This window comes from Rutilus rutilus (assembly GCF_951802725.1).
Source record: "Rutilus rutilus genome assembly, chromosome: 15".
Taxonomy (NCBI): domain Eukaryota; kingdom Metazoa; phylum Chordata; class Actinopteri; order Cypriniformes; family Leuciscidae; genus Rutilus; species Rutilus rutilus.
The window spans coordinates 19,433,399-19,458,048 of NC_140220.1; the positions used below are offsets into that span (position 1 = coordinate 19,433,399).

Here is a 24,650-nt window from a genome sequence, read left to right on the forward strand (position 1 = left end):
AGGGGGAGACATCCTGTCAATGCAGGGGCCGAGGCCCGGGGAATGGAGACTCCACTCCGAGGTGGTGGAGCTCCTGTGGGAGAAGTTCGACCGAGCGGAAATAGATCTGTTCGCATCTCTAGAGATGACTCATTGTCCACTGTGGTTCTCCCTCACTCATCCAGCTCCTCTTGGGCTGAACGCCATGATGCAGACATGGCCGAGGTTGCATCTGTACACCTTTCCCACGATTGCTCTGCTCCCAGTTCTGGAGAGAGTTTGCCAGGACGAGTCCGTCTTCTATTAGTAGCTCTGTTTTGGCCGGCCCGAGAATGGTTCTTGGACCTTGTGTCTCTCCTCGATGGCTCTCCTCTGGAGATTCCGCCCAGTAGGAACCTTCTTTCTTTGGTGCAGGGGTCAATCCTTCACCCCAGTCCAGAGTTGTGGAAACTGTGGCCTTGGCCACTGAGGGGGCCCAGCTCACAGTACAGGTCTCTCAACCAAGGTTGTTGAGACCATCCTCCTCTCCTGTGAAGTGGAGATTATTCACTTCACGGTGTGGAAATTGCCAGCTGGACCCAGTTAACTGCCCTGTTGGTACAGTGCTGGAGTTCCTGTAGGTGTATGTTGTGGCCTTAGCTGCTTACCACACTCCTTTGGGTGATGTGTCTTTGGGGAGACACCCTTGAGTAACCCGTTTCCTCCGTGGCACCTTGATGCATAGGCCTGCAGTCTGCAAGAGAGTACCAGTTAGGGATTTGGCCATTGTTTTGGAAGGCCTTTCTTTGGCTCCCTTCGAGCAGATTGAAGAGGTTCCTGAGAAGTTTCTCACTCTAAAAACTATCTTTCTCCACACTATTTCATCTCTCAAGAGACATACAAGCCTTTTCTGTATTTCAATCATGTTTGGAATTTGCGCCTAGTATGGTGAAGGCTTTTCTTCACCTCAGACTGGGTTATATTCCCATGGTTCCTATTAATACTGTAAGACCTATTGTACTGCAAGCCTCTGTCCTCCTCCCTTTCGGACGTCTGACCTAGTCTGACTGAATCTGCTCTGCCCAGTTAGGGCACTAGATGCTTACGTCCACAGAGCTGCCTTGTGGAGAAAGTCAGAACAGCTGTTTGTCTGTTTTGGGTCACCTAGGAAAGGGCTCCCAGCATCTAAGCAGAGGATGAGCAAGTGATTGGTCGAGGCTATCTCACTTGCTTATGAGTCGGCTGGCCAGCCTTCACCTTTGGCTGTATGAGCTCACTCCACAAGGAGTATGGCCTCTTCTAAAGCTTTATTGTCAGGACTTTCCCTCCAAGATGTCTGTGATGCAGCAGGCTGGACCTCACCGCACACCTTTGTGAAGTTCTACGACCTTGATTTGGGCTCCACTCCGGGGTCGCAGGTGCTCTCCTCTTAGTGTGCGCATACGATTTCACACAGACGGGCACTTGCACGTACAGCGGCGTGGGTAAAGCGTTACCACAACGTTTCGACGTAGTGCGAGTTCCCTTGAAAGGGAGCATCTCGGTTACATGGTTCCCTGAAAAGGGAACAAGATGCTGAGTTGCCCTGCCATACTCCCTGCATGCCCGTGATCGACTTGCTTCAGTTTATCAGAAGCTAACACTGTTTGGTCTGGGTATGCTTTATAGTTTCCTGGTCAATGACGTCACCCATCTATGCTTCACAACGCAATCACGCAGAGGAATTCCCACAGTGTTTCGATGCAGCGTCTTTTTCCCTTTTAAGGGAACCATGGTTACATACATAACCGAGACGTTTTCTATTTTGTTTTAATAATATTTTAATGTATTTTAAAGCATCTTTGGTGAATACAAATATAAAATTTCTTTAAGATAGTGATGCCAAACTTTTGAAATATACTTTTTACATTGAATCGTACTTTGTACTTTTACATTTATACCTTTAACACTTGAACATTTATTATTATTTTATTAGTATTGTTTAATTATTATCAGTGTTGGGGAAACATACATGAATAATCCTTAGGCTGAAGGAAATGTAAATTCACGCATGTACAGTAGAGGGCGCAGCTAAAAAAAAAACTTTTAGCTGTGTTGCCATTCTAGATTGCAGAAGAATAGGACCCATTTTTGCTTATTGTTATGGTTGAATTGGATCATCGGAAGTCAGAAGCAAAGACACTGATTAATAAAGTGAGATTTAATACATAAAGTATTTTTGTATTATTTAACATATTTAATTATTGTAGGTTTGCGTAATATTCTGAGTTTGCATTTCACTGTTTATATTCATTTAGAGAAATACTGAACCTGTTTTTTGTGCAAGTGAGATGAATAATGCTCACATTTAGTCTAGAACTACAATAAGCATCATGTTTATACAGTGCAAACAACACCTCTGCACTTACTCATGATTTCTCCCAGCATGAGGACAAGAGAGCTGTCAGTCAATAAATGAGAAAACAACTTGCATTACTTATTTGAACTAAACTAGTAATCTGATTACATAACTAGCGTTACTTGTAATGTGTTACCCTGACACTGCTTATTATTGTTATTATTTCGTTTTTTCAAAGTATTACATGTGATCTTAACAGGACAGCGCCAACCACCCCCCCCCCCCCCCACCCCCACCCTCTACCCTCTATCCTCTATCCTCTATATTGAATAAAAGCTTCTCTTTTTTTTCCCCAATCCATTGGTATAACTGAAGTCCTAATCATTTCTTTAAAAGCAAAACAAATTTCCAAGTAATTTTTTTGTTGTTGTATCTCTCTGTCATTTGTATTTGATATGAAGAACTGAGGTTTAGGCAGAAGGGAAAATCCAGACACTGGACTAAAAATTTCTCAGAACACAAGCAGGGATTAGGATAGCTCTGGAAAGAGACCAGCCTCAGGAGCCAGGAAAACACAGCATGGAAAGGTATCTGTTTGGCGACAGCAAAAATATTGTTTACTCGTATTCCCAGAATGTGTGACAGTTTTCAGTGAGGTTGAATTAAGATCACAACTCTCACAATTCTGTTCTCATCTGAGACAGCAGGGAAAAACAATGTATATAAACAATAAAATAATGCAATATAAAAACATATAATTGTGTATAGTAAGGAAATAGATTTAGCAAGTAAAAAAATCATGTTAAATATTATTAAGTTAAAAATTATGACCTACTTCTGCATAAAAAACAGGGTCATGGTTAAAGTTTTATTGCAGTAGTTTATAAATAAAAACATAAAAACATAAATTACTTGTCAAATTACTATTGTCATTTAACAAAATTCCAGTTGACAAATTGATTATTAAAAGCAACTGGTCAGTGATTTTTTAAATGTAATTTAAAAGATTATTTATCTATTGTTACATTATAAACATCAATTAAATATGCAGTTTTACATATGTTTATTTATTTTTTTATTTGAAAAGTGATATTTATTTAAATTTTTATTGTTAAATTAGTACATTAATAATGGATTTTTTATTTTTTTTATTTAAATGTGGCACATATAGTCCTCCTATAGCTGGAAGCATGACACATTTATAGAACAAAACGGTCAATTTTCATGTAATGTCATAATATTATTGATACAATTTAATATTTATTTTAAATACATTTTTGTAAATTACAATTTAAAGAGCAATTTGATACTATTTTGGGTAATCACTCACCAATATAAAATCTGGGTCCTAAAGCAAAACCAGTTAAGTCCCACTGCTTTAAACAATTCTAATTATTACAGTTGTGTTTCTGATCACTGTGGCATGTCGATGAAGTTGGCAGAAATATTCCTATGTCTGCTTTCTGAACACATTTTTAGTCAGTCATATTTCTGGCAGTGACGTCTGGCAGTTCTCAGTGAGGCCTGTTATTAAAAGACTTGTCCAACACCTTCCTGAGATGAGGAGAAACCAAGCACAAACTTGCCTTACCATCTAGCTGACCAAGGCAGGCCTGTACCCTGGGAGAAAGTTCTCAGAGACGTGAGAGTGAGGGAGGGAATGTTTGTGTAAATCTGTCTGCATTTTTATGTGTGTTGGAGAGGTCTGGAAAAGACCAAGTGCGTTTGATCATGGCAGGTATCATCTTCTTATGTGTGACAGCAACTCATGATGAAAGCTTTTGAAGAAAACAGAAGATGTCAGCGAGGGAGAGAGATAGAGAGAACAAGAAATGAGTAAGTGAAAGTGAGAGACAGAGACAAAACAAAGTGTATGCAAAGCATGATCAGCATTAACTAAATTACCTATATGAACTATAATGCTGTGTGGAAAACAGTAGAGAGTCTCATGTATCAAACTTTACATATTTCATCATAAAATATAAGAAAAAAAAACATACAATTACTTAATTTGACAACAACTTTTACTATGCATACCCTGGTGAAAAAGAAGTGTGCTTAATTGCATTGAATGTGCACTTGTAATACTTCAAATCTTAAAAGTATATGTTAAAAAACTATACCTGAAAATAATATAATTTTAATGAAATACAAGGCCACTTAAAAAAGTCCACTTTCATGACTGTTTCTTAACACACTTATAAAAGTGCACGTTACAAAACTGTTAAAAGCTTTACCTCAAAGTATTTTAAATCATTATGTTTTAATAATCTTCTGTTGTGCTTTAAAGAAGTACACTTATACACCTACACTTAATGTGACAAACATACTAAAGCACAAGTCAAGAATGAGGTAACACTTTATTTTACAATGTCCTTGTTACAGTTACTGTAGTAATAACTACAAATTATGAATAATTACATGCAACTAACCCAAAATCACAACCTAATCTCAATCTTAACCCTACAGTAAGTACATGTAATTAATATAACTTGGAACATAAATGTATATTTGTACAGTAACAAGGACACCTTAAAATAAAGTGCAACTGAATATGATTATAATTTTAATAGTGTTATGATGTCAATATTACATTTAAAGTTTATATACGCAACTACCACTTTTCAAAGAAAGCATGTCGCTTCATAAAATTGAGGTTAAATTACTGGAGTCACATGGATTACTTATATGATGCCTTTACTACCTTTCTGAGGCTTAAAGAGGTAGTTGAATTGCTGTCAATGGAGGGACAGAAATCTCTCAGATTTCATTAAACAGATCTTCATTTGTGTTCCGAAGATGAACGAAAGTATTACAGGTTTGGAACGACATGAGTGTGAGTAATTAATGACGGAATTTTCACTTTTGGGTGAACTATCCCTTTAAGCATAATCCAAAATAAGTAGCCTACACTTTTTAAAATAATTTTTCACAAGTGTAGCCTATACATTTGTATAATACTGACATTACCAAACTAGCGCTTTATGGAGAGAATGTGGACAACAAATAACTACCTGATACTAATGTACTGCTAATTTCATTCGTTATTTTCTTTCATTCATTTAAATTAGAAAAAAAAGCAAAATAGATGCATTTTCACAAGTGGACTTTTGGATGTCACTGTATTTTGGAAGCAATGACAGAATCAGTTGTGGGAAGGAAAAACAAAAAATAAAGGATTTAAAATGATATATGATATCTGGAATGATATATATATATTATGTATGCTATACGAGATATAATACACTATATTGCCAAAAGTATTTGGAAAACCCCTCCAATTTATTGAATTCAGGTATTCCAATCCCTTTCATGGTATAAAACCACAGTTGTATAAAATCAAGCACCTAGGCATGCAGACTGCTTCTACAAACATTTGTGAAAAAGTCGGTCGCTCTCAGGAGCTCAGTGAATTCAAGCATGGTACAGTGATAGGTTGCCACCTGTGCAATAAGTCCATTCGTGAAATTTCCTCACTACGAAATATTCCACAGTCAACTGTTAGTGGTATTATAACAAAGTGGAAATAATTGTGAACAACAGCAACTCAGCCACGAAGTGGTAGGCCACGTAAAATCACAATCTCAGTGCATGCTGAGGAGCACAATGAGCAGAAGTCAACAACTTTCTGCAGAGTCAATAGTTACAGACCTCCAAACTTCGTGTGGCCTTCAGATTAGCTCAAGAACAGTGCGTAGAGAGCTACATGAAATGGGTTTCCATGGCCGAACAGCTGCATCCAAGCCTTACATCACCAAGTGAAATGCAAAGCGTCGGATGCAGTGGTGTAAAGCACATTACCACTGGACTCTAGAGCAGTGGAGACGTGTTCTCTGGAGTGACGAATCGCGCTTCTCTGTCTGGCAATCCGATGGAAAGTCAACTTTGTGGTAACAGTTTGGGGATGGCCCTTTCCTGTTCCAACAAAGCAAGGTCCATACAGACATGGATGAGCGAGTTTGGTGTGGAGGAACTGGACTGGCCTGCAGAGAGTCCTGACCTCATCCTGATAGAACACCTATGGGATGAATTAGAGCAGAGACTGTGAGCCAGGCCTTCTCCTCCAACATCAGTGCCTGACCTCACAAATGCGCTTCTAGAAGAATGGTCAAAAATTCCCATAAACACACTCCTAAACCTTGTGGAAAGCCTTCCCAGAAGAGTTGAAGCTGTTATAGCTGCAAAGGGTGAGACAACTCCATATTAAACCCTACGGATTAAGAATGGAATGTCATTAAAGTTCATGTGCATGTAAAGGCCCAAAACTTTTGGCAAAATAGTGTATACGATATACAGTGGGTACGGAAAGTATTCAGACCCCTTTAAATTTTTCACTCTTTGTTATATTGCAGCCATTTGCTAAAATCATTTAAGTTCATTTTTTCCCCTCATTATTGTACACACAGCACCCCATATTGACAGAAAAACACAGAATTGTTGACATTTTTGCTCATTTATTAAAAAAAGAAAAACTGAAATATCACATGGTCCTAAGTATTCAGACCCTTTGCTCAGTATTTAGTAGAAGCACCCTTTTGATCTAATACAGCCATGAGTCTTTTGGGGAAAGATGCAACAAGTTTTTCACATCTGGATTTGGGTATCCTCTGCCATCCCTCCTTGCAGATCCTCTCCAGTTCTGTCAGGTTGAATGGTAAACGTTGGTGGACAGCCATTTTCAGGTCTCTCCAGAGATGCTCAATTGGGTTTAAGTCAGGGCTCTGACTGGGCCATTCAAGAACAGTCACGGAGTTGTTGTGAAGCCACTCCTTCGCTATTTTAGCTGTGTGCTTAGGGTCATTGTCTTGTTGGAAGGTGAACCTTCGGCCCAGTCTGAGGTCCAGAGCACTCTGGAGAAGGTTTTCGTCCAGGATATCCCTGTACTTGGCCGCATTCATCTTTCCCTCGATTGCAACCAGTCGTCCTGTCCCTGCAGCTGAAAAACACCCCCACAGCATGATGCTGCCACCACCATGCTTCACTGTTGAGACTGTATTGGACAGGTGATGAGCAGTGCCTGGTTTTCTCCACACATACCGCTTAGAATTAAGGCCAAAAAGTTATATCTTGGTCTGCTTTCATGTGTCTTGCACTGAGGAGAGGCTTCCGTCGGGCCACTCTGCCATAAAGCCCCGACTGGTGGATGGCTGCAGTGATGGTTGACTTACTACAACTTTCTCCCATCTCCCGACTGCATCTCTGGAGCTCAGCCACAGTGATCTTTGGGTTCTTCTTTACCTCTCTCACCAAGGCTCTTCTCCCCCGATAGCTCAGTTTGGCCGGACGGCCAGCTCTAGGAAGGGTTCTGGTCGTCCCAAACGTCTTCCATTTAAGGATTATGGAGGCCACTGTGCTCTTAGGAACCTTAAGTGCAGCAGACATTTTTTTGTAACCTTGGCCAGATCTGTGCCTTGCCACAATTCTGTCTCTGAGCTCTTCAGGCAGTTCCTTTGACCTCATGATTCTCATTTGCTCTGACATGCACTGTGAGCTGTAAGGTCTTATATAGACAGGTGTGTGGCTTTCCTAATCAAGTCCAATCAGTCTAATCAAACACAGCTGGACTCAAATGAAGGTGTAGAACCATCTCAAGGATGATCAGAAGAAATGGACAGCACCTGAGTTAAATATATGAGTGTCACAGCAAAGGGTCTGAATACTTAGGACCATGTGATATTTCAGTTTTTCTTTTTTAATAAATGTGCAAAAATGTCAACAATTCTGTGTTTGGGGTGCTGTGTACAATAATGAGAAAAAAAAAAAAGAACTTAAATGATTTTAGCAAATGGCTGCAATATAACAAAGAGTGAAAAATGTAAGGGGGTCTGAATACTTTCCGTACCCACTGTATGTGATATGATATATGATATATGAGATATGATATATGATATATTATATGTATGTGTATGATATAATATGATATATGATATGAAATATGATATGATATGATATGATATGATATGATAAAATTGTTTGATATTTTGTTGGGTCATCTTATGACTTAAAATGTAAAATCTCTGTAGAACTATAACTATATGGTATCCAAACTATAAGGTTTCCAAAATCGTTCTAACTCTAAGAGAATAGTTGAGTCCCCAACACAACTACAACTACGAGGAATGATACTACGAGGAATGATTCCAGCTGATGATGGTAAAACAAGACAGCCAATCAAAATCTGTCCTACTTTAAAGCATGTGTGGCTATTATGTTCCCATAACATAACTGAAGTGTGCACTTAAAATAAACATAACATAATAGTCCATTGCTGTGAAAGCTAATATACTGTTGTTATCATTATAGGTTTTTTTTTTTTTTTTTTGGTGTGAATGGGCCAGACTTTGGGACAAAAGGAGAACTAAATGAGGATCAATATCAGAGAGGCGTTTTCGAGATGCCGAGAGCTCCACATCCGTGACTAACTTGGACTTGACAGAGCTTCACGAGTCACGACTTGACAGGGACGCCGCTCTTGCATGTACTTTATTAGACTGGTGGGCAAATGTTCATAAAACAAATCAATGTTATATAGCTCAACATGATGAAATGTTAGAATATGATCAGTATATTATTCTAATGTTGATCTAGCTTACTGCTAGTCTCAAATAGCAAACAAACTAACACATAGAATAACATTATAACTTTCAACACACTCAAATGCAGTTTAGTGTGATAGTGTACACCAAGTGAAACAGCGCTACGTTACCTCACAAGTTTAATTCGTCAAATAAACTGACCTGTGTGAGTATTAATTCAGCACTTGCAGGTAGTTCAGTAGAATCAAATGTCCTTATTCTTAATATCCACGGGACTCGTGTGTGGTGCTGATATCTGTCTCTTATTAGCAATCGCTCCCTGCTTCATATCACAGTCATGTTAAAAAACATGAATGTTTTCACTCATCCATAAACATTATTAGATCCATCAACATGACAACAAGTCCCATCATTCCGCTTATCACTGCGTCATCAACCTACGCCTTTGTTATTGTTAAGAGGTTAGCGACCCTTAGCGCCGAATGTTTTTTTACATATTGTAGCTTTAAGAAACAGTCAAAGATTATGATGATAAATCTGTCATCAGAATCACCTTTTGTGAAAGTCATTCAGGTTTGGAATGACATGACGGGGAGTGAATGACAACATTTTGTTAATTTTTTCAAACTATCCCACAAACCCACTGTACACACTACATCAACCAGCTGGCAGTCCCTCATTCACACATTTTCCCCAGTATGACTCATTTGGACGAGGCAAATCTCTTTCTGCTGTATCTGAGGACTCACCTCTAATGTGGTTAAGACTATCTTTGTGACGGAGGAGAAGTAGGCGTCCCACAGGAACTGTGTCTGCTGCCGCAGTGCCAGGATTCTGTCAGAACTCACAGACCTGGTGATAGATGGAACCTGGAAGAGTGAGACAGAGCAAGATCTGCTTTCAGATGTAGCCTACTGTGTGTTTGTGTATTCAAGGATGCTTTAGTGGTTAGCCCAACTTTTGGGCTGTCTGTAATTCAAGTGTCAAGCGGATATTGATAAGATTTGCAGCAATTAACAACAAAAATTATACTCTGTACCTTTTTTATTGACAGCCCTATTATTTTAACAGAATAAGCAATAGATGAAAAATTCTGTTTTTTTCAAAAGGTTTTTCAATAACTAACATTAATAGCAGATAGAAAAGATACACTGTTAAATTAATGCAAAGTAAATATTCTCCAAATAATATTGTAATAATTTGCTTTGGCCTTAGTAGTGACCATATAAAGTTATTTAATTATGGAAACAAGTTGACTTTAATATGATGCTTAATATTTTTTGTTATTGTGTATAAGCTGGACATTATACATGAAAATACTGTATATAGCCGTCTTTCTATATCAAATGTTGGGGACCCTGGAATAAAAAAAGTTTATATCCTGTCCTATTAATGTGACATAAAACATTACAGTAATTGGTGAAATGTGTGTATTTGAATGTGTGTGTGTGTGTGTGTGTGTGTGTGTGTGTGCCTAAAATGACATTTATTACTATTCTGTACTGTATGTTATACCAGAAAAATCTTAAAATCAGAAATTTTTTAAAGTTAGAAGATACCTCAACAATTGTGTCATGCAAAAATATGAAGATATCAGTTGTCTCTGAAGGCACATTTTTTCTTACGTAATTTGGGGGAAATAGTGAATTGGCTTGATTAATTAAAAGCTCTGGGGAAAAGTGTGATACGATCACCCCTAAATAACATTTAAAACGTCCGGATTAATAGATCCGATTGAGAATTTGTGTAACATTTAATTAAAGCTCCAAGTGCAGTGAGTGGTCACTTTAGATGTGGGACAAAGCAGGTCAGCTGTTTCAGTCTGCTGTTAAGAGGAAAGATGGAGGATTTTAAATGGATAGTTATATAGTAGTGTTTTCTCATTACTGTGTGATCACATTAGTATAAAGAAGACTATGACGATGTGTTTGTGGAGTGTCTTGGGGGAATTGTGCACTGATGGTGTGATGTGAGTGTGTGTGTGTGTGTGCGTACCTGCAGCAATAATCTCTCATCTCCAATGATAGCGGCTTTACTCCAGTCAATGACCTCTGAGAAGGGCAGCTCCCATCCGTTACTCAGCAGCACAGGAATACAGGCCGCCTGTGGAACACACACACACACACACACACACACACACACGTACATATCAAATCCTCACCACTCTACACAACTGCCACCAACAACTGTACAACACTTTCACAGTGTTTTCAATTTCAATCAATGAACTGTTGTCAAAATGTACACTGACACCTTGAAACAATGTCATTTTCTCTGTGGACTTTTTTTCTATATTTGCCAATAGCTTCTAAATTCTAAAATGTTCAGGAATTCTAAATTCTTCGGCATCATTTTACAATGAGGTTCCAATTTGTTAACATTAGTTAACTACATTGCAAGAACTAACTATTAAAAAAACTTCTAAAGCATTTATTAATCTATATTTATATTAAATTCAAAGTGCTTTGAAAAAATGCCTTCCTTTTACCTTACCTATTTCCTAAACGAATTATCAGTAATTCCAGCCTTATTTCCGAGATGGTCCTCACTGCAGAACACGAAATCCAGGGGGAGGAGTTGGATTCAGATCCAGCTCCTCCCACCTTACATATAACTAAACCTACCCATCTCCACCCCCTGATCCCTAATCCCACCCCTAAACCTACCCATCTCCACCCCCTGATCCCTAAATCCACCCCTAAACCTACCAATCTCCACCCCTTAGATCTGGATCCAACTCCGCCCTCTGGATCTCGTGTACTGCAGTGAGGTGCTACTGTTATTTCCTGCATGAACCTAACAAATCTGCATAATGCCAGCCTATGGTCCTCATTGGCTGCATGGAACAATGTCTACTTTGACACTCAAACACTGTTGCTGAGGCCTGGAAGAATTTGGTTTGTGTTGTCGAGATGTCGAGAAGACACTGTTTTCTGTTTTCTGACATATATTTTGCTGCACTTCCGAAGGATTACGACTCTCAGGCTGGAATTGATACGGTAAAACTGACGCCATCGTTACTGTTCGTATCACTGTTTATCAAGCACAGAGGAAGCCGCCAGAGCTGAAATTAAGATATGGCAATGGATGTTTTGTTTCCGAAATGCTCTGTAAGCGGAAGATGTAGACTGTGTCAATCAGCGTGAGCATGCCGTGTTGTTATTCCAAACACATTTGTGAGTGTGTGAAGAATGCTATTTTGAGTGGATCATTCATGTAAATGATTCATGCCGAATGAGAGGTACGTGAACCCACTGCAGGGTTCAGTTTCAGTTTCGATTTTTAAATCATTTATTTTTATTTTATGTATATATGTTTCTCTTTTTTCTCTGTTCTGAATAAGCCTACCATTAAATTTAAAGGATTTAGAGTAAGGGGAAGAAAAATAAAAGTTTACAGTGTTTAGAGTTTGTTAACGTTTCATTTTATTGACCAGTATTTTACATTATTTCTGAATCTAATAATAATATGCGACTTATATACAGATGCAACTTATCTATGTTTTTTTCTGAACTACGCAAGTTTCGACTAATTTTCTGGAAAATATGGTAAATAGGCCTAATAAAATTGAGCTGTAGCCTATTGTTAGAGAGCAGATTTACAATGGCGACCGTTTTCACCAATAAATCGGGCATATTATGTTCATCACTCTCTCCCACATTAACTCTGGGTTTAATCACTGTTATAATTATAAGGGGGTCCTTGGAAAATGTTCTACCTTATAAGAGGTTTCTCACTCCAAAAAGTTTGAAAACCCCTGAGCTAACCAATAACCACTTTTTCTTTTTCATACCTCCCAGAGGACTACTAAGAACTACTATACAGGTTCATAATTAACATCAATAATGCATAATGCATAATTAATTCTAAAGTGAAGATCATGGTAACCCACTAGTAATAACTCAAGTATTACCAAATCCTTCAAAAGGCATTACTAATTATTTGGATCAGTATTCTAAAGTGAAAAGCATGCAATGACTGAAATCATTGTAAGCTTTTGAGGTTTATGTAAAGTATTGGAAGTAATGACTCCAATATTACTACATTCTTCTAAAGAAATTACTAATTATTTGGATCAGTATTCTAAAGTGAAACGCATGAAAACTCCCTAGTAATGACTGACTGAGATTTCGGATAGTAATTCCTTCAGATGGATTTGGTAACACTCGAGTCATTATAGTGGGTTACCATGATTTTTCACTTTAGATTTAGAATACTGATCAAAATAATTAGTAATTCCTTTAGAAGGATGTAGTAACATTAGAGTCATTACTATCTAAGGGTACATTTACACAACATCAATATGCTTAAAATATGCTTGAGTTTTCCGCGTACAGACGACACCATTGTCAAAATGATGCCCATTCACACAGATCTGCGAAAACGACAAAAAACGGTGCATTCTGCTGCCAGTCCATTAGATGGCGATGAAACACTATAGACTGACCACGTAATATGCATGTGCATGACGTTATCGTCTTCAGAGATTCACGTTTTTGTAGTTTACACCTAGACCATTTTCAAAAACTTGCAGTTTGAAACCTGTTTTATAAAGTTTGCGTTTTCAGGCACCCAAAACGGCTTTGTCATGTAAACGAACGGCCAAAACGCATAAAAAGTTTTTCGTCGAAACGGTGTCGTGTAAACAGCCCCTAAGACTCTACTACCTAACAAAACAAAAACTGTTTATGAACCAATAACATCATAGATTTGTATAATTGGACTTCAAGGAGGCAGGTAGTCTGCAGGTTTAGGTTTGGGTGAGAAGGCCTTTAAATTCAAGACTGCACCTGACCGTCAGCATTCAAAGGTGACAGTCATATGGAAGACTTAAGGAGGTTTGTGCCAGATAGTGGAGTGAGGCAGAGACCACCGCTTTGGTAATCCCACCTGACCTTTCACACAGACACCTTCCATCACACACACACACATGCCTTCTCTCACACCATGTGTTTTTTTTTGTTTTTTTTTAATCGGGATGGTTGACAACACAAGGACTGCCCCACATGCACCAGCATCTAAAAGCCTTTTGATGTCTCTTTTCAAAGTGCTCCCATCAAAGAGCACAACGCAGGGAGCCACTGCCTCACTCAACTGCTGGAGAGATGTGAAAAATACTGAGGAGATTCAAACACCCTGTGTTTACCTCCCATATCTGACTGACAAATATCGGTTTTGACAGGCTAAAGATGGGACTGAAAATAATCTTCACTGGAAGCATATGGACACTTTTTTATTATTATTAATCCACTTTCTTATTTTATGCAACTTTATACATATTAGAGTATGGACTATTTCTCATAAAGTGGCCTTCATAATTAGAATTTTTTAATTAAAAAAAAATATATATATTTACACAATATTTATTAAACATTTTACTTATTGTTATATTAATATATATGAATGAAGATAAAAATAACCAAAAAGCGTAATGGTACTACCAAGGTTTTTTTTTTTTTTTTGGAAAATAACCTTTCATTACTACTATATTACTATACTATAACATCTATTGGTCTATCAATTAAATTGAACAAACTCGCTTTTTTATATGTATTTCTTGAAAAGTGTTTAATTGTGTTCTTTTAAAAAAATTTTTATTAAGTGTCTAAAATAAAAACTGACAGTAAAGATTGTATTTATTTTGTTATAAAAAATCTATTTGAAATAAATGCTGTTCTTTTCAAATTTATGTTCATCAAATAATCCTTATTTTAGGTATTAAGGTTGCCACAAAAATATTATTCAGCAAAATTATTTTCAGTTGTGATGATAATAAGAGCATCAACCCTTCGTCAGTCACTACTAAGTAAGTCAAGACTGACGAATGGGGTTCGCTTGCGAGGCTATCTACTTCGAGTGAAACTAAACGAGCCAATGCACATTGGCATGCGATAATTGCACCAGATGCTGTGCATCGCGGTGCAAGCAATGAGTAGCAGGTGCGTCGCATCCTTGTCTTTCGCTTCGGAGCCAGATGGTGTATGCTGTTCCTGTCTCCTGCAAAGATCTACTGCTGTGTCTTCGAGTCTCTGCTGAGAAGAATCTCTGATTCCTAGTGTTGGTGTGACAACGCGGACAGCAGGGGTCGCAATCTCTCTGCGTCTTTCTTCAAAGAGCATAAACAGCTGTTTTCATAGCTTTGTTGGTTCGGTGGGCGTGACGTTTAGAGTGAGTGCTCACACTAGGTTGCATTCCTGGTGTGTAGCCGTGGCTATCTCCCTGTGCGTTTCAGCACCTCAGAGCACTTCTGAAAGAGCTAACACTCTCTGTTAGCGGCCTCACGTAAAATCTGCTGTTCCCTCACTCACAGTCTGCGTCTTTTTCAAGATGTCATTCAGATCGTGTGTTTCTGGATGCGGCCTATGTTTGACTGGCTGACGGGCATGATCGCTGTATCACGTGCTTGGGCTATAGGCACGCTGAAATGGCACTCATGGATGACTCATGTTCCCATTGCGGGAACATGACCATCGCGGCGTTACGGTCGAGACTCCGTTACATCGAAAGAGGTGTAGCCCCTTCGCTTATTCCCCAATCTAGCGTTTCTTCTGCCCAGCAGATCACAGTGAAAGGTAACCCGCCGAACCAGTCTCCCTGGGCCCCTCACTCCTCTATAACACTACCCGCGGAGCCTCCAAGAGAGCGCGTGATCGGTGTGCTCAGGAATCCAGGGAACAAACAATCCAACGAAGGTGATGCACAACGAAGATAATCCACACGAGGAAGGTGAGAGAAGAACACTGGAACAGGACACGACACCGGGGAAGCCACAACGATCTGACAACATGAGACAGTGATCACTGAACATATAAAGGGAAAGGGAAGTGATTACAGCTGGTGCTAATAATCAACCTGAGATTGATAACCACGCCCACACACACACACACACACAAACACACAAGAGGGAGACAGTGGATTCATGAACCGTGACACCAGTAGTGTTCCCCAGAAATGGTTCCTCCATCACCCCTGCGGAAGTCAGACGTTGTGGAGCGTCTGACGCCAGGCCTACACACATGCATTGTGGAACCTGTGATAGGCTGGGTGTCCATATGTGGCGGTCCCTGCAGCGACCCCATATGTGTATTCCTCCACGATCAGCTCCTCTGCGGACGAGCCTGTGTCTTTCCCTCGACAGAGCCCGCTCTGTCGTCTCTGCTGGTGTTCTTTCCCTCCTATAACTAGGCTGGAACCACCCCAGAGACTGCCATATGTTGTACTACCCTACTTGGCTAGCCCATGTGTGTAACCATCACAGTGCCTCCCTCCGGGGTAGGATGTGGCTTCCGCAGCGTTCCCTTCTCCAAGGGCACGCTTTCCCAGCATTATCCAATACAGAGTGGGTCCTGTGGAACAACAGTGACTTACTTGCTGACTTGCTTAGAGCTCCTACTTTCTGCCCAACACTGCGGTCAGGTCAGGAGGCTCAAGCGGAGTGCTGGAAGGGCCAGCAGCTGTGGCGTTTTGATAGATATACCCATTCGTCAGTCTTGACTTATGTAGTAGTGACTGATGAAGGGGAACGTCTCGGTTACGTATGGTAACCCTCGTTCCCTGAGGAGGGAACGGAGACGTAAGTCCCCTTGCCACAGTTGCTGAGCTTCCACTGTACGGCTGAGTCACAGGTCCGGCTCCTCAGCGGAAAAACAAGAATGCGACCCACGTGCTGCTCATTATATGCTCGCATCGCGATGCACAGCAGCTGGTGCTATTATCGCATGCCAATGTGCATTGGCTCGTTTAGTTTCATTCAAAGTAGATAGGCTCGGAAGCGACCCCCATTCGTCAGTCTTGACTTACGTCTCCGTTCCCTCCTCGGGGAACGAAGGTTACCATACGTAACCGAGACGTTCTAGAGCAGGGGTGTCAAACTCAGTTCCTGGAGGGCCACAGCCCTGCAGAGTTTAGCTTTAACCCTAATTAAACACACCTGATCAGCTAATCAAGTCCTTCAGGCTTATTTGAAAACGGCAGGTGTGTGTGTGTTGAAGCAGGGTTGGAACAAAACTGTGTAGGGCTGTGGCCCTCCAGGAACTGAGTTTGACACCTGTGTTCTAGAGCATCAAATCAGCATTTTATAATGATTTCTGAAGGATCATGTGACATCAAAGGCAGTAAATTTACATTTTAAATTTATTTTTTAAAGTGATCAGTATGTATATGAATATCTATACCATACAGTATATCATTAAAAAAAATACTGTAAACTTAATAATGTTCCAAGTTACTATTGATAATATTAATACTATTATGTGCTATGCAAACTGTTCATCTTAGAATCCTCCATGTGTGGCATTGACAATTTCTGCATTCTAGCTGAAGTTTCATCTCATGCATTCTGCATCACTGCTCATAGGTGTTACTTGCTTATGTGCCACTTTTCACATACTTTACAGTTCACAAAACAGCTCATCTTCTCAAACTTAGATTAAAATAGTTGCTTAATTGGTATTGGGAACATCAAAATATAATATAATGTACAAATGTTATGTGGTAGAGGCACTGAATTGTATTTTTTTCCTAATACAAAAATCCCCCCCCAAAAAATAAAGCGATGGAAGTAGAGTTTCAGCTGCATAGTTGAGACTGAGAAAATAACTAATGAATAACCACACATAGAGAGAGAGAGAGAGAGAGAGAGAGAGAGAGAGAGAGAGAGAGAGAAAGAGAGAAAGAAAGCAAGTGAGCGATTTATTAATAGTTCTCTTCACCTCTCCTCTTCAATATAAGAATCTCTGGGTGTTTTTGAAAAGATGACAGAATGTCAATATCAATAACCCCTACATCAGAGTAGTGTAACCTCAGGGCTCCAAACGGCTGAGCCCTAAAAACATCCAAGTCAATCAAAAACACCTGTTATGAAAGGAAGCATGCAGTGAAAGTGTTTTAGACAGGCAAACTTCAGAGTCACCTACCTGCAGGGCTTCTAGAAAGCGGAAGGACCCAAGCCGCCTGCCCCGAGGAACAAGGCAAAAACTGGAGTTGTGTAGCAGCTCCTGGTAATCAAACCTGTAGACACACACATAAACACAAAATGCCAGAAAACATTAGAATCTGCTCTTTAAAAACAATATACAAAGTTATATTGTTAAACATTTGTTCCCTTTCGAACGGGAACTCGCACTGCGTCGATTAACGCTAAGGGGAACGCCTCAGGTGTGACAGGTGTCTGAAATTACTATCAAATCACGGCAATCCTATTGACTGACGACAGCCCATGAATCATTAACCTGCGACCTGGAAGTATCTAAAGGCGCCTTGCAAACATGATAATCATCTTTTCGTCTTCAGGAACTGTTCTGTCTGTAAGCGCTTGAAAATCAGGTAATTATGAAATGCACTGAGAAGGCTGAGTGCTTTCAGAAGTGTGCAGACCTGTGCTCAAGATATTTGACGCCGAGTGACACACAAACTGTGCGTTTTCTGTCTGGGAAGGAAGAGTGTGCACAGGCAGGTCTCGAGGGAACTGCCTGTGCAAATTGTGAGAGTTTTTCTTTGATGATGCTCCGCTCTCGAGAGAAGAGGGTTGGTTGTCTGGACCTCGCGGCTCAGGTCCCGCTTGTGCTAAAAAAAACAAAAAAGCAGAGCGGCGACGTGCTTTATGGGGTTCCCAGATGGAGCTCGCCGATCGACCTTGAGAGGGGTCGGCGGCTGACAAGGGTGAGCTGCAGGTGGATGATGAAAGTAAAAAAAAAAAAAAAACTTAGTCCGGCAGCGAGTACTCTTCCGGATGAACAGGAGATGGCTGATGAGGGTGGTGATAATCGGATAGATCCTGAATCTTCTCAGCCACCCTGCCCCGTGTATGCTGAGCGTGATTGGTGTTATGGAACGCGCCGCAGGCAGGTTGCAGCTTCCGTGGCTGCGAATTAGGGGAAAAAATCGCTAGCGATAAGAGCGGTTTCTCCCCGGACATAAACCACCAGCTCAGGTGAGCCTTCCATTTCTTCCCGATGTCCATACTGAGATCGAGAGGACATGGAAGAACCCATATTCTGCCCGTATCCACTGACATCAGCAGGCTAGTCTCGCTAATATTGAGGGGATAGGACAGCGGACATCGACACTGAGAGCTCCAACCCTGCCAGTTTGAATGCCAGGGCATACACGTCAGCGGGTCAGGCCGGTGATGCCCTGCACACCATGGCGGTGTTGCAGATATACCAGGCCGATCTGGTGAGGGATCTCAACCAGGGGGTGGGGCCCCTGAGGCGGTTACTGAGCTACGCCACACCACGTATCTAGCTCTCCGGGCCACCAAACAGACTGCTGCCGCAATCTGCTGGTCAACGGTGGCGATAGTGGACACAGAGAGACATCTGTGGTTGAACCTGGCCGACATTGGGGAGAAAGGCTTTCTCCTTGATTCGCTGGCTTCGCCCTCCGAGCTTTTCGGCACCTCCGTGGAGGCGTTGGTTGGAAAGTTCAGAGAGGCGAAGGCGCGCTCAGCTGCATTTAGGACCACGTATACCGCTGAGATATGTATCCACTCCCAGACAGACGGGAGGGCCTGGCCCATCACGGTCCGAGGATTGTAGACAGGGCCAGAGAGCCAGTGTCGCCTCTCGTGCGCCTCCTCCGTGGAGGAGTAGGTCGCAGAAGAGGCGCGACTCCCGCAAGAAGAGGGATCTGAGGGAGGTGATCCAGCACAAGCGCACACAGCGTCGGTGATGGATCACCTCCCCTGAGGGCGTGATTATATCTTATCCTCTCTTCCCCGACTCCCCAGGCGCTTCTACCATCAGACCTGAGGCTGGGCCCATGGTGAGAACAATGTTCTGATGGCCCGCCTCAGCTTGGTTAGTGAGAGTGCCTCTTTCAGGCATGTAAAAGTGGTAGACCCCATGTTCATAAAGAACTGTTTGTGAGTCTTCACTTTGCACGCCGCAGGTGAGCTGAGTTGATCTTCTTTAAGAGTCATTTTTGTGTGCAACTAACACTAAAATGTATCTCTCTACAGACCTCGTCCCCTGTATAGAGTTATGGGGTCATGTCAATGTCAAAAGGTAAGGTACATTTTTTGGGGAATATTAGGGCCCTGAAGTTCCTCTGTTAGGTGGCTCAGACGTTAGAGAGAAGCACTAGTTGTATGGGCTTCTTTTGTGAGTATGTGATGGATTCCCCTGTTGTCATATGTAAGATAAAGCAGGTGTGCCACTGCTCATTCTAGCTGTAAAACTATGTTTATAGCTTAGGCTTCCTCTCATGGTGAGAGCATTTGAGGATGCTGCTCATTCATATGAAATATGTTATCAGCGAAGAGTTAAGTGGCAGAACGTCATTCTAGAAAGAAGAATGGGAATGTTTATGCTACCGCTCGTTTGTTTTTTTCTACACACACCTGTTTGGGTTTTCCGTAGGCTGATTTATAAAGACCCTGGGTTAGGCCTTAATAAGGCCTCCCCGGTACAATGGGTCTTTCTTGAGCAGGGTTAGGCCGCCTTTCGTCTCACGAAGAGACTGGGTTTTGTACTAGCATATGGATTTGGGCTGCCAGAATAGGCTCCACTCACCTCGCTGAGGTACTGCTCGAGCGTCGGGTTGTAGGTGGTTGGCTTACAAGCAAGCCCCACTCCCCTAGGCTGGGCGCAGATACAATTATGTCACTTCTAGAGCCGCTGGCGGGCCCGCACCCTGTTAAATCTCAGGGTTAGGTGGTACTATTCCCCGGTGAAACAGGGTAGGTCTTAGTACTTCATTTTCAGTTCTGTATTTACCTACCTCGCACCATTATGGCTTGGGTCAAGTGGAAAGTTCTAACCTTCACTTCTTTTTGGTTTTCGAAGTACGCTCCCATGAAGTCAGAGCATTGCCATGAGCTGACGTCCATGCGTACAGATGGTAGGCCCCTGACTCTGGGGTCTCCATTGAGGCAGAGTGGTGTATGTTGTACTCCCCTTGCTTAAAGGGAACTGCTTTTTTTGCTGAGTACACTGCCATGGGCAATGTGATTAGGTACCAGGATGCTGTAGGCTCTGTTTAAACAGCTGATCTGCCAACGAAGGCTGCGCCGTTATGTAGTAGGGCTCAGCAGGCCTCCTTGACTGGGCAGCCCCCAAGAGGGCGCGATAGGCCAGCTTACCTCAGGTGGTTGGCCTTAGTAGTTCGGGCAGTAGACTCACTGAAACAGGCTACCAGGCAGACCATGTGCTTTCCTCATTGAGGGTCACAATGAGTACTTGGCCTCCTGAGTCTAGTCAGATGGTCGTAGGCTTCTCGTGAGGCTTCCCAGTTAGATCAGTCTTTAGGCCTTTTCAGGCCTCCTCAGTGCTTTGAAACACAAGTGCTGGGTAGATCTGTGGATCGAGCAGAGAAACTCCCCTCGCTGGCAAGGGTTGTATGCGCTATGCTGAGTCATGCTCTCCTGGATACCCAATCCGGGCCGAGTGGTTCACTGTCAGCTTCGCTATCCCTCGGGTTGGATGCCTTATCTAAAGGCAAGTGTCCAGAGGCTCTGTTTTCGGACAGACAAGAATTTGGCCAGACTGAAATGTCCCATGTAAGTGACACCAGCTCAGGCCTTCCTGGTGGCATTTCGGGTGAGTATGTTTCCCTGAATAGTGATTGGCTGGGGCTCCTTCGGGTTCTCTAGCCACATTCCCTCGAAGGGACCTCTTCTAAAATTTGAAGATGTGGTCCTAGGCCCTTGAGCAGGCCCAGGTAGGCCTTTCATTAAACAATTTTTATGGAGGTTTCCTGTGGAACGTATAGCTTGGGCTATGACCGTAGGCAATGCTGTCACTGACAGCCCAGTGTGACGTGAGGGTGAGTGGTTCTGGCATTTCATTTGAATTTGCTGGTTTTGACAGTTGTCACTGCCAATGGGTATGCACTCCCCTTAGCATGGTGGTGTTGGTATATCGTTCCCCTTAGCGTCAAACGATGCAGTGTGAGTTCATTTTCGAAAGGGAACGTCTAGGTTACGACTGTAACCTCTGTTCCCTGAGAACAGGGAATGAGACACTGCATCTTTTCGCCATGTCTCGGGGCCTGCCTACCAAACAGTCCCTTCAGACGAAAAGGTGATTATCATGTTTGCAAGGCGCCCTTATATAATTTCAGGTCGCACGTTAATGATTTATGGGCTGTCGCCGATCAATAGGATTGCCGTGATTTGATAGTAATTTCAGACACCTGTCACACCTGTCACGCCTGAGGCGTTCCCCTTAGCATCAATCGACGCAGTGTCTCGTTCCTTGTTCTCACGGAACAGAGGTTACAGTCGTAACCTAGACGTTAGTTCATTGTCAAAAGCTGTGAATGATCCTACATGCAAGTATATATACTAACACATTCCCAAATGCACAACACACTGTTGGTGGCAAAAAGTAGGTCGAGCTAATGGTAAGATCAATCCCTAAATCACCAATCAGCAAGCATGGGCATCAATAAAACATTTATATAGATATCAAATAAATATACAGTGCTATGCATAAGTTTAGACACCCATGCTAAAGTTGACTAAAAAGAGGAATAAAAAATCATCTTTTGGAAATTGAACTTAATGCCTTAATTTAAAAAATTAGGAAAAATCCAACCTTTAAGGACACCAATTTTCTTTGTGAATGAATAATGTATCGTAAATAAATAAATGTTCTTCCTTAAAATACAGGGTGCATAAGTTTGGACACCCCTATGTTAAATTCCCATAGAGGGAGGCAGATTTTTATTTTTAAGTATTTTTATTTTATTTGTTTTTTAGGATACTATGCATCCTGATAAAGTTCCCTTGGCCTTTGGAATTAAAATAGCCCCACATTATCACATAGCCTTCACCATACCTAGAGATTGGCATGGGGTACTTTCCATAAGATCATCTCTCAATGCAAATCAAACTAGCTATTAGGCTAACTGAAATAAAACCATGCCAATCTCTAGGTATGGTGAAGTCTATGTGATGATGTGGGGCTATTTTAATTCCAAAGGCCAAGGGAACTTTATCAGGATGCATAGTATCCTGGATCCATGAAGTAACTGGCCTTTAAAAATAAAAATCTGCCTGCCTCTATGGGAATTTAACATAGGGGTGTCCAGACTTATGCACCCTGTATTTTAAGGAAAAACATTTATTTATTTACGATACATTATTCATTCACAAAGAAAATTGGTGTCCTTAAAGGTTGGATTTTTCCTAATTTGTTAAATTAAGGCATTAAGTTCAGTTTCCAAAAGATGATTTTTTATTCCTCTTTTTAGTCAACTTTAGTATGGGTGTCTAAACTTATGCATAGCACTGTATAATAGATACAAAATAAACAATAAATTAATAGGCCAGTTTCTCAACCAGGGGCTGGGGCCCACTATGGGCCTCAATATATATAGGCTATATATATATAAGACAAAACAAACCTTAAATTAAGCTAAAACAACTAAAAATCCATTTTTAAAATATTGATTCACCCCATCAACAGCAGTTTTTTTTTTTTTCTATGATGTGTTTGTCTTTTTGTTTTTACTGTATTTTTCTGACGTGATTTCTAGACCTGGAAAAGGTATACAAATCAATGCTATCTTATATCTCTTATAATTTATAAAGAGTTATGATATGTTTTATGTTTTTTTCAGGTAGAAATTGTGTAAACATATTCCTAAATCAAGTCATGGGGCCTTCGAATATTGTTGTGGACAAGGAGGAGAAATGTATATATCACGTGATTATATCACGACACACGCACGGCACAGTATACTCGAAAGAACAATATTTCATTACTTTAATATACAGGAGAATAAACAAGAATGCTGTTCATTAATATTGACGAGACCAAACTATGAACAGAAAGAACTCAGGGCTTAAATACAAAGAAAGGGTAATCAACTGAAGAGAAACAGGTGTGTGGAATTAACAACCATGGAAACTAACTAGGAAACATAGGCAGGCAAAACTGGGACACTTTGGGACTACAGCCAAGTATCATCTGTGCTGATATTCAACATCCCTCTTGCTCATGTGATATTACTTAATTAGCCTGACTGTACGGTTATTATGGTTGCCGAGCAACATAGCAATTTGGTAAATTTGGTAATATCTGATACGTGGTCATGGGTGTATAGCGACTATCTACTATGATGCAGCTCATGCAATCAGATCTTAGAGTCTGATCTGTTTTATTGTATTTGTTCTGGCATATTATATTAGGACTACACAATAAACACACAGGGAGAGAACAATCAAGATCCAGCTGAAGTTGGAGGGATAGCAGTGAGAGATCCTGTTATTTGCGCTCTACTTCTGTTCTAGCAGTCAGCCTTAATCTGGCTAGAGCTCACTCTCCTTTATTTAATTCTCGTATAATTACTGCCTCACTCTCTTTCTCTCTCTTTCTTTCCTCTATTATCTTCATCCTGCATCACCCATCCAGCCAATAAGTAGAAAATATGTTGTTCGTCTTCTGAATTTAATTTTCTCTTTTTGCTCATTCAAGGCAGGTTTATTAGTGTTAACTTAAACTAAAACTAAAACCAAAAAAAAAAAAAAACGTATTTATTTCAGTTCGTTGTCAAAGCAACATTTCTCTCCTTTTTTTTTTTTTTTTTTTTTTTTTTAAAGGTACATTATGTAAGTTACATAGTGTAAGTTACATAGTGTAAAGCCAAAGTTACATAATGTACTTTTAAGTCGAAGCCCTAAAATAACTAAAACTAAATGACCTAAAACTAAAAACTGAAAAAAAAAAAAAAATTCTCCACAACTTCTAAGAATAAGATTCTAGACATCTGAGATTGCTTGCCCTGCGAGCTTGTGCTGAAACTGTTGCTTCTTAAAGCAGTGAAGTTGTAAGATTCACTTTGGGATTTGTTTTCTTAAAGATCAAATCTCC

The 24,650-nt window shown here is 40.8% G+C and overlaps 1 protein-coding gene across 1 annotated transcript in view; it reads right to left on the bottom strand.

The window, feature by feature from the left end:
* Positions 1 to 24,650, bottom strand: part of LOC311305386 (exostosin-1) — a 361,957-nt gene that overhangs the window by 63,301 nt on the left and 274,006 nt on the right. The window contains exons 2-4 of the mRNA XM_084433068.1: positions 17,748 to 17,841; positions 10,828 to 10,935; positions 9,582 to 9,701 (exon numbers count right to left, since the gene is read on the bottom strand). Coding sequence (XP_084289194.1) covers positions 9,582 to 9,701; positions 10,828 to 10,935; positions 17,748 to 17,841 — 322 coding nt within the window. The remainder of the gene's footprint in view (positions 1 to 9,581; positions 9,702 to 10,827; positions 10,936 to 17,747; positions 17,842 to 24,650) is intronic.